Source organism: Oncorhynchus kisutch, linkage group LG14 (genome assembly GCF_002021735.2).
Source record: "Oncorhynchus kisutch isolate 150728-3 linkage group LG14, Okis_V2, whole genome shotgun sequence".
Lineage (NCBI taxonomy): Eukaryota > Metazoa > Chordata > Actinopteri > Salmoniformes > Salmonidae > Oncorhynchus > Oncorhynchus kisutch.
Genome location: NC_034187.2, coordinates 58,026,901 through 58,038,087, shown reverse-complemented (window position 1 = coordinate 58,038,087; position 11,187 = coordinate 58,026,901). Strand labels below are relative to the sequence as shown.

The 11,187-nt window shown below is 42.0% G+C and overlaps 1 protein-coding gene across 2 annotated transcripts; it reads left to right on the top strand.

Annotated features, from left to right (window-relative positions):
* The first annotated feature begins 352 nt into the window (after nucleotides 1-352).
* On the top strand, nucleotides 353-8,300 carry LOC109875815 (interleukin enhancer-binding factor 2 homolog). 2 transcript variants are annotated; one of them, XM_020468229.2, is made up of 15 exons: nucleotides 353-538; nucleotides 1,037-1,096; nucleotides 1,272-1,314; nucleotides 1,585-1,689; nucleotides 1,895-1,972; nucleotides 2,088-2,190; nucleotides 2,426-2,491; nucleotides 2,743-2,859; nucleotides 3,163-3,241; nucleotides 3,548-3,635; nucleotides 4,063-4,124; nucleotides 6,093-6,207; nucleotides 6,394-6,484; nucleotides 6,580-6,760; nucleotides 7,720-8,300. In XM_020468229.2, the coding sequence occupies exons 1-14, from the start codon at nucleotides 534-536 to the stop codon at nucleotides 6,729-6,731; spliced, it is 1,164 nt and encodes a 387-aa protein (XP_020323818.1). In that variant the 5' UTR covers nucleotides 353-533; the 3' UTR covers nucleotides 6,732-6,760; nucleotides 7,720-8,300. The 2 variants fall into 2 exon arrangements, with proteins under 2 accessions (XP_020323818.1, XP_020323820.1); XM_020468231.2 differs by having other exon boundaries at nucleotides 374-538; nucleotides 6,580-6,748; nucleotides 7,720-8,296.
* Nucleotides 8,301-11,187: the final 2,887 nt, after the last annotated feature.

The window sequence follows — 11,187 nt, the reverse complement described above, 5'->3', positions numbered from 1 at the left end:
TCAAAAAAATATTTTGATTTGTTTAACATTTTTATGGTTACTACGTGATTCCATGTGTTATTTCATAGTGTTGATGTCTTCACTATTATTCTACAATAGTACAATAGTACAAATAAAGAAAAACCCTTGAATGAGTAGGCGATTCCAAACTTCTGACTGGTACTGTATGTATTTGAACATTAATCGAAAGAAAGTTAAAATGTAACAAGTAACTATATTTGTTAGATTTCAGGAAAATATTTAGCAGAGGATGGTTTCGATCCATCGACCTCTGGGTTATGGGCCCAGCACGCTTCCGCTGCGCCACTCTGCTACTGTTGATATAGCAAGATCCTAGCTATTTATTCAGTTTTTCTGATGGCGGTCTGCACGCCGGCGTTGTGTTTTTGCAGTTAGCAACAGGTAGTTAGTTGCATTTTGGGCCCTGACTTCCGTCCATAGCTGTACTCCATCTAGTAGTCTAGCTGACCGGCGTTGGATGCTGGTGATTTCTCTGTGAATTTCTACATTAAAACATCAAAACGTCGTACGCAATGAGGTAATTTCATGCATTTGATAAGACCGTAATGTTGGACTATATCTATACAGTATCCAATTATAAAATAGTTATAGACATGGAATTTAAAGGGGTGGTTTAGAGGGGGTTGCATTATTAGCTAGTTTACGTGTAGCGTGCTAACGTTAGCCCAGCTAGCCCACTTTGTTAGCCAAGTGGCCTGTATCATAGCTTATCTGATGACTAACTAGATAGCTATTATAGCTACCTATCTACAGAGATATCCATCAACTATCTTGCTAACTAGTGTATGATTTGCTAGCTAGCGCCCTTTATTAGCTACCTAGCTAAACGTGCTTTGTTTTGTCTAAGTAAAATCAATGGACGAATGAATGAACAAACAGTCAGTAGCTATTCATGCTATGCTATAGTAGCAGCTAGCTAGTCATCTGGCTAGCTGCTGCTGCTTCTAACACAATTTAGTTAATGTGGTAATTGCCATCACTCAACTAACTATATTAATAATGTAATCAATTTCAGAGGCGATAGGGGCAGGGGCCGTGGTGGCCGGTTCGGCTCACGTGGAGGACTGGTGCAAGGGTGAGTAGCCAGTTGCTAACATAATAATGCCCACAACTGTAAATTTAACCTGTCCATTGTATGATTTAGGCCTATGAGATTCAAGATTCATGAGGTCACTTTGCCAACTGAAATTCATAGAATAATGTCTGGCACAATATAAGATGCATTGATGTTTACTTGCCCCTTGTTTCAGGTATCGGCCATTTGTCCCCCACATTCCCTTTGACTTCTATGTGGTGAGTATTTGCCACTATGCCAAGCATCCTTCCCATACTCACGCACCAAGGGTTACGTTGAAATGGTGCAGCATGTAGCTCACATGAATTGAAGTAAACAAAGAGTATGACAATAAAGACAGATTATAATCAATGGCTATCAGCTCACAGACACACACAATGGTCTAGTAATGCTCTAGTCGAAACAACAGAGATCTTGTCAAAGTAATACAGTAGCGCAGATAGGTATGTCGAGTGGACAGTGCTAAGCTGTCTCTCTGGTTCCCCCAGTGTGAGATGGCCTTCCCCAGAGTAAAGCCAGCAGCGGATGAGACTGCCTTTAGCGAGTGTCTACTGAAGAGGAACCAGGACCTCAGTCCTACACCTGCAGAGCAGGTAGAGAACACATACATTCTCTCTCTCTTAAACATTCAACACACTTCCCTCGGTCAAACCACGCTCGCTGGATCATTTCAGTCAAACTGTTGTATGCACACAGCGACATATTCCTTTCAGCTATGTGTTAAAAAACACTCCTACACTATGCCACCATAGAAGTCTTTCAGTTGATTCCATGCAAACTCTCTGCTCTGACTTTCAGTCCTCTATCTTGTCCCTGGTCACCAAGATCAACAACGTCATCGACAACCTCATCGTCGCCCCCGGCAACTTTGAAGTGGTGAGTTCCAGAGCTTGGTAGAGATTAGCGTGCCAAAATGGATATGCATCTGTATTAGATAACATATTTAGCCATGTACAATAACAATGGGAATTGCTTTCTCCTCTCATTCCAGCAAATTGAAGAGGTACGTCAGGTAGGCTCATACAAGAAAGGCACCATGACAACAGGACACAACGTCGCTGACTTGGTGGTCATCCTCAAGATCTTGCCCACATGTGAGTTGTGTGTGTGTGACCCAACAAAGCAAAGCCCAGTTGTACATTCATTAACTGGTCTTCATATGTCAGCATAGTGTCTCAGATGTTGATTGCTGCACAGCATTTTGCATCTTTGCTGGGTTATAATACGAATTGGTCCTCATTCTGGACTGTATTTCCCAGAGCAGCCATTTTTGAAATTGCGTCTATTGGTTGTGCTGAACCCCCATAATGGAAGTTCTTTCTCTTGCAGTGGAGGCCGTCGCAGCTCTCGGCAACAAAGTGGTGGAGACCCTTCGCACACAAGACCCTGCTGAAGGTGACCTATATTACACAGTTACATTTGTTTTCATGTAGCCACAGTGAAACATCAGTCACAGAAGTTAGATTTTGCTTTCAATAGCATACATTTTACTCATATTTAGCTTTATTAATTTGTCATGCCATGTTGTTTAGTGATGAATTCATACAAAGTAGAAGGATAATGTAGGCACACTGGGTAATGGGATATTCTCGATTTTCAGTGGTTATGATCTAATGTTGCCAAGTGACTCCCGCTCTGTGTCCTAGTTCTCTCCATGCTGACCAATGAGACAGGCTTTGAGATCAGCTCTGCTGATGCCACAGTGAAAATCCTCATCACCACCGTTCCCCCCAACCTGCGCAAGCTGGACCCCGAACTGCACTGTACGTGGAGACAGAAACCCACACACAAACACGCAGTACAATGTGATAGAATGTAAACATGAGCTGCAACATAAGTACACTCATAGAGCTACAGAAATAAGTCAAAACACTCACTTAGATTCACTGGGATTGGCAAACAGCTCCCTATACCATGCATGCCATACATAAGCAGTCATTGTAGACTGGAGGAAGAGTGTGTGTGTGTGTGTGTCTTAAAGTAGATGGTCCCAGGACTGAGTTTGGGAAACACTGCTGTAAGTGGTCACATTGGTGTTGATCTTGATATGTTCTCTTTCTCCCCAGTGGACATCAAGGTGCTGCAGAGTGCTCTGGCTGCCATCCGCCATGCCCGCTGGTTTGAGGAGAACGCCTCCCAATCTACGTAAGTCACCGTTTTACCCTTAACCTTTTAGTCTTTTACCACTCACCTGGTTTACCTTCCCAAACCGATATCTCCTCAGAATGTGTTCCAGGTTTTTGTAGTAGGTCCTTACACCTCAGGCCTCTTTTTTTTTTTTTTTTTTACGTCAAGGAGGAATAGAGGGAGGCTTTTTAATCTAAATGTTTCAGTCATCATGGCCTTTGTCTTGAAAAATACTGTCTCCCTTCAAGGATCAAGTTGGCGCCGACTAACTTGATCCTTTAACTTAAAAGTCTTACTCATGTCCTGTTTGCTGCTGTTATTTAGGGTGAAAGTGCTGATTCGCCTGCTGAAGGATCTGAGGGTGCGTTTCCCCGGGTTCGAGCCTCTCACCCCCTGGATCCTGGATCTACTGGTGAGTCCATTGCACCTGACCATAGTTGCACTGGATGTACTGGTTTGGTCACTACACCCACCATTATCACGACTCAGCACTTAACATGTGATACTAGTAAGCCCACTGCATTCACCGTAGTTATGCTAATGTTCAGTTATACTGGATATACTGGTGAGGACGCTACGCCTACCATTAACACAACTACTGGTGAACCAATAGCATGTGATACTGGTGAACGTTGGCACTTGGAGAGGCATGATAATGGATGATTTAGCTATTAATTTGTTGTGGATTACCACACACAGAGCAAGTCCCCTGGCTAATATGTTTTGTCTGATTTTCTGTCTTTGTTATTGTATTGACCCTAACTGAAAGCTTGTATCGCATCACTTCATATCTAAAGGATGAATAAGAAATGAAAAGCGTTTCATGTGTGTCTTCTCAGGGTCATTCTGCAGTCATGAATAACCCCTCCAGACAGCCCTTGTCACTCAATGTGGCTTACAGGTGAGCCTCCCCATTCCCTCAGTCAGTGCTCGATGTATCTGAGGTTGTTTTCTTACGAATTACTATTAGATATAGTATGTTTTTCTGTTATACATGTATTTCGTACCACATTCCACTATCATTTTGTATTAGACACCCATATTTCCTTAAGTGTATGCACCAAGTTGTTTTTCAACTGGAGGTGTCTTTGTTGACAGTGTCTCAATTTATGAAACGTTGCTGGCGGTGCCTATTTTTGCAATCGGAAAGTATTCAGACCCTTTTCCACAATTTGTCACGTTACCGACTTATTCTAAAATGGATTAAATTAATAAATGTCTCCAATCTACACACAAAACCATATAATGATGAAGCAAAAACAGGTTGTTGAATTCTTTTTGCTAATTTGTAAAAAAATATATAATAATATATATATATAAACAGAAAACCCTTATTTACATAAGCATGCAGACCCTTTGCTATGGCACTCGAAATTGAGCTCAGGTGTATCCTGTTTCCATTGATCATCCTTTAGATGTTTCTACAACTTGATTGGAGTCCACCTGTGGTAAATTCAATTGACATGATTTGGAAAGGCACACACCTGTCTATATAAGGTCCCACAGTTGACCGTGCATGTCAGAGCTAAAACCAAACCATGAGGTCAAAGTAGTTGTCCATTGTGTTAAGGCATAGATCTGGGGACGGGTACCAAAAAATGTCTGCAGCAATGAAGTCCCCAAGAACACAGTAGCCTCCATCATTCTTAAATGGAAGAAGTTGGGAACCATCAAGACTCTTCTTAGAGCTGGCTTCCTGGCCAAACTGAGCAATCGGGGGAGAAGGGTCTTGGTCAGGGAGGTGACTAAGAATCCGATGGTCACTCTGACAGAGCTCCAGCTTTCCTCTGTGGAGATGGGTAAACCTTACAGAATGACAACCATCTCTGCAGCACTCCACCAATCAGGCTTTTATGGTTGAGTGGCCAGACGGAAGCCACTCCTCAATAAAAGGCACATGACCGCCCGCTTGGAGTTTGTCAAATGGCGCCTAAAGGACTCAGACCATGAGAAACAAGATTCTCTTGTCTGATGAAACCAAGATTCAACTCTTTGGCCTGAATGCTAAGAGTTATGTCTGGAGGAAACCTAGCACCATCCTTACGGTGGTGGCAGCATCATGCTGTATTGATGTTTTTCAGCGGCAGGGACTGGGAGACAAGTCAGGATCGATGGAAAGATGAACGAAGCAAAGTACAGAGTGATCCTTCATGAAAACCTGCTTCAGAGCGCTCAGGACCTCAGACTGGGGCTAAGGTTTACCTTCCAACAGGACAACGACCCTAAGCACACAGCCAAAACAATGCAGGAGTGGCCCAGCCAAAGCCCGCACTTGAACCCGATCGACCATCTCTGGAGAGACCTGAAAATAGCTGTGCAGGAATGCTCCCCATCCAACCTTAGAGCTTGAGAAGATCTGCAGAGAATAATGTGAGAAATACAGGTGTGCCAAGCTTGTAGCGTCATACCCAAGAAGACTCAAAGCTGTAATCGCTGCCAAAGTTACTTCAACAAAGTACTGAGTAATGGGTCTGAATACTCATGTAAATGTAATGTTTCCTTTTTTATACATTTACAAGAAAATATATAACCTGTTTTTGCTTTGTCATTATGGGCTATGGTGTGTAGATTGATGAGGGGGGAAATCTATAATAATTTTTAGAATGAACCTGTAACGTAACAAAATGTGTCACGGGGTCTGAATACTTTCTGAATGCACTGTGTATATTTTCCCTTAAATGTACCACGCCCTCCCGTTGGAGTAAACTAATGGACAACAACACTTAGGCTTCTACTTCCAGTTTATACATACTATATAGTTATTTTGTTTGTTTTTCGTCCCATCCTTCCCGAAAGTGAGATGTTGTAATCTGAATAAAGGGAAAAAGGCCATTCTTCATTCTTAATTTTTGTTTGTTGCTCTTTTCAGGCGCTGCCTACAGATGTTAGCCGCTGGACTTTTCCTGCCAGGCTCAGTGGGCATCACTGACCCCTGTGAGAGTGGAAACTTCCGGGTGCACACCGTCATGACCCTCGAGCAGCAGGTAATAATTTAGCTTTAGCTGCCTTCATGGTGCAGGGGTGGGGAACCTTGGTCCTGGTGACAGGGTTTGCACCAGCACTAAAACACTAAATTCATTTCCGTGATCATATGTGTTTGGTTAGGATTATTGTCAGATGAATCACATTGAGGTATGTGAATTGAAAGTGTGTGTGTGTTTGTTTTGTAGGACATGGTGTGTTTCACTGCTCAGACATTGGTGAGGGTGCTCTCTCATGGAGGGTACAGGAAAATCCTGGGCCTGGAGGGTGATGCCAGCTGTGAGTCTCATTCTCTCGCGTGTGCTCACTCTCTCACACACACACACACCATTTTTTCAAAGTAAATATTAAACAAATCTACCTCACTTTCCCAGACCTGGCTTCGGAAATGTCCACCTGGGACGGCGTGATCGTCACACCCTCCGAGAAGGCCTACGAGAAGCCGCCAGAGAGGAAGGAAGAGGAGGATGAGGCGCTGGAGGAAGGAGGAGATGTTGAGGATGAAAGCATGGAGACACAGGAATGAGAAGGACCCGGAAGGTGGTGAGCTGCCAGGTACCAATAGCCAGTCAAAAAAATCAGGCTAGCTAGCTGCCTAGCTTGTTGCAGCTCCTACAGTAGCTTTGTTAGCGCATTAGCTAACTTAAGCCATAGTTAGCTAGAATCATAATGTTCTATAAATTAGATGCTAGTTGAAAATCTCACTGAGTTAACAAAATCAACATAACTTTTTTTGTTTATGGAAAGAAGTCATTGTAATACCAAGTCATAACAAAGTAAACTATGTAGCCAACTAGCAGTGCTGCCACACATCAACTCACCAGCAAGAGAGACTAGCCAGCAATAGTACTGCATGGTGCCATAGTGCATAGCGCCATCTACTATATCAGTGTTATTGGCAAGAATTCAGCAAAATCAACTCCCCTTTACACAGATTATAATAGGAGAGGGTTTGCGAAGGATATTATTTTGTCTTTGAGAACCACCCCAAGTTCAACTTCAATTCTAACCCTGTGGGCAGAGTGATGGTTGTGCCAGATATCCTCTCTAGTAAGACAAAAGGGTCACGGGTTAATGGGAGACGGGCAGCGCCATTAGTGTTGCGAGTGACAGAAGGCCAAATGGTGTTAGTGGTGGGATCCAATTCACCCTTTTACCCATACAATGTGCTCTTAGGCTTTTACCCATACAATGTGCTCTTAGGCTTTTACCCATACAATGTGCTCTTAGGCTTTTACCCATACAATGTGCTCTTAGGCTTTTACCCATACAATGTGCTCTTAGGCTTTTACCCATACAATGTGCTCTTAGGCTTTTACCCATACAATGTGCTCTTAGGCTTTTACCCATACAATGTGCTCTTAGGCTTTTACCCATACAATGTGCTCTTAGGCTTTTACCCATACAATGTGCTCTTAGGCTTTTACCCATACAATGTGCTCTTAGGCTTTTACCCATACAATGTGCTCTTAGGCTTAACAACATTTTATTTTTCTCCTCTTGTTGCCATCCAGAGGATCCTGTGCCACGTCTTTTAAACAATCGTTTACCCCTGACCCTTTTGGAAACCCTTCACTCGCCCATTTGTCCTTCATTGAAGTTCATGTCCACTAATCATGAATTGACTGCATTGACCTGGACCAAAGTGCGCCAACTGGACGGACAGACTTGCATATAGACTGTTACTGGTCCCTCAACGCCCTCAACAAAAATTCAATTCATGATCTTCTCAAAAGGGGCGGGTGTCACTATCAAATTGTATTCCGTGTGTTTGTGTGGTTTTTACTTTGTAACAGCAATGATGACTAAATTAAACAGCTTCTTTATTTTAATATGCCTCTTTATGTAAATGTATACATTTAGAAATGCATATCCCTATTTTCAAATGTGTGTCTGGATGGATGGGTGTGTGGAATACATATGCACCATGTTTGTGCGAATACGAATAAGTTTTTAGATCTGGTCATAGAATGTGTAATTACCTCCACAGAACCAGTCTGTACCCCAAATTTGACAAACTTGTTAATGTTTTATTTGATACTTTATTGAAGCACAGTTCAAATTAAATGCTGTTTTGCAGTTCAGATTTAAGATACTAAGATACTTCTGGAAAATGCCTGGATCTTTCAAATGGTCTCATAGAGATTCTGTGAAATGACTAGAGGGAATATGTCACTAAACCCTCAAAGTCCATAATAGGGTGAAAATGACATCCATCTTGGTCAGGAAGAAGTCCAAAACCAGTCAAATTGGAATGAATGGCAGTAGGGGCAATGGTGTGGTGTTACCTGCTTCTACTTATGCAGGAACATAAAAGTAAGGCATGGGATGTATCATAAATTGTAATGGTATTATAGTCAACATAAAATGTTGTCATATAGTTATAAGTAGTTTATATAGGTTTTATACACATTTTCTATATAAATAGTCCCTATCGTCAACTGATTTCAGCCAATGAATGGCTGTGGATTGACTGCATTGTTTGAATGAAATGTTGGCATATTGGCAGTTAATTTGACAAATGTATGGAATACTTCCTCTAAAACTAAATGCAGATAAATTCTTCAAATTCATTGTTTTACACTATCTATTCACCGCACTGGAAAGCCATGGTTGACCAACTCCCTGATCTGTATTCTAATTCTACTTTCTCATTTTGAAGTTGAAGTTACCACAATTGAATTAGGACTTAAAGTAATATAGTAGGGTCTAATGATCTAACTGAAGAAGACTGCATAACATTAGAACAACTGAGGACCAGCCACAAGTAGCACCGCATGCCTGTAGGTGGCATCAGAGTAAAGGGTATTGCATATGGCAGCCAAGCTCAACCAACTTTTGCTGAAATCCCCCTTATGGTCTATCGATCAACTCTCCAATTCAAGCTAATCACACTGTACCATGATCTAATCATTTACCATATATCCTAATTCTATTCTTCAAGACTTTATTCAGAAACAGGATATTCATGATATTAGATTGCATTCTTATGTATAATGCTTTATTACTGGTCTCTATGTGTTACTTCATCCAGCTCCAATATGTAGCTTCCACCTGGATGACACATGGAAGCCATTTTGTGCCCGAAAACTATGCTCACATCTGCGATTATAGCAGAGAAGTGAGCGTTTGTTCCCTGACCAATCTGTTTCACTTCTGAAGGTTTACGCAGACAGACTAATTGAATAACAGAGTATCTGGAAAGCCATCATGCACTTTGTGCCTGCTCTGTTTTCTGTTGCTTTTACCAGACTGTTCAAGTCCCTCCAATGGTGTGTTTACTGAGTGAATTTAGCCAATTAGCTGCAGTGAATTAGTGTCTGTGTTCCAGATGGCCAAGTGATCTTGTTTTTGATCCAGTAGACCTTATTAACCCAACATTGACCTCGTCCAGATATTCTGACCTCTTGGCTTTACAGCTAGTGTTGGGTTGACAGTAGCATGGGTTCAGGCCCTGGTTGGGACTAAACCCTGACTTGTCTATGTGAAATGTACAAAGGAAAAATACATTTCCAATGCTGATTATAAGAGAAACATTATTTTAGAATACAACAGCGACAGTGTCTGGTGGTAAAGCACTACAGTTCAATCATATCTGATGAACTGGATAGGCCTTATTAAGTATCCAAGCCCAGGTCCTTTAGCTATATTGTAGTTTGTTGGATTACAAAGATCAGCTCCTTTTCAAACAAACGTGACAGCCTTCCAATTTTCCAACAACTAAGTCACACCTGTAAATGCCACATCTTGTGTTCACTTTCCATATCCCTCCTTTCTGAAGTAATTGCCTGGAACGGCCTATTTCCCCCCTGCAGGAGGTAAACTGGGATGTGAGAAGCAGTTTACTCAGTCGAATAAAGCTGGCGCTTGGAATCTCGGATCCCATTGAGTCACACAGCTGTTCCTCTCTACGTGCAGGCCTTCTTTCTGATGCTGTCTGGTCCAAACGAGTATGACATTGTTGCCGCCCGTTGCATTGAAGGCAAGGGAATATAAAAAATGATTCAATCAGTATTGAGCTAAACTGAGCGAGCTCAACTGTGAATGGTTCTGGCACAACAACAAAAAGGTGGGGGAAGCCAGTTTGGCTTTGGCATCCCTCCTATTAAATCCCATTGAGAGCATACCTCATGGACAGTAACATTTTAAGTGTTGCATCGTGTTGTGTTGTCCTCCAAAGGCTAGTTAGCTAGCTAGCTAAAATTGTCCCTTTCCTAAATTAGCTATGGATGGAGAAAGGGATTTGGACTTGTGGTTTTAATTAATTCTCCATTCTGGGCAATGATTATAATGGTGATTCTGATCCAACCATCAATTCATACATGTGCCCCTGGTCTGAGAGGATGGAAGTTAAATTGATGTAAAGAGACACAATTGTGAGCTGAGAGTAGCCTCGATGCAACACCCTCACGCAGACTCTTATTAAAATAGTGCAGAAAATGGGAAGAATTGTTCACAAACTACTCTTGTAGAGCATTTGGAGGCAGCATGAACAGTCTTACTTGTCATTGGCTGAAATCCTGGACATTTAGTCCATGAAGCCTTATATACATTTTCCAGTAAGTATTTCCCATAGAGTGAGCGCTCATCTGTTCCTTCAGAGAATCTTGGTTACATACGCAGTGCAACCTTTTAATATCTCAGGTCCAGATCAGACACTAATTCAGAGGATGAAAAGTTTGAAAATCTACAGGAGTGAAATTTGACACCTTCGCTCTATAATCACTGTCCTGGTGACCAGGGCCGGTCCTTTCCATTCTGCCGCCCTAGGCGCGACCAAAAGATGCCTCCCTGCAAAACTATTGCAGTCCCAGTATTTGGTATTTTATTAGGATCCCCATTAGCTCTTGCAAAAGCAGCACCTACACTTCCTGGGGTCCACACAAGACTTGAAACATAATACAGAATTACATAATATCAATAGATAAGAACAGCTCAAGGACAGAACTACATACATTATTTAAAAAGGTACACACAGCCTA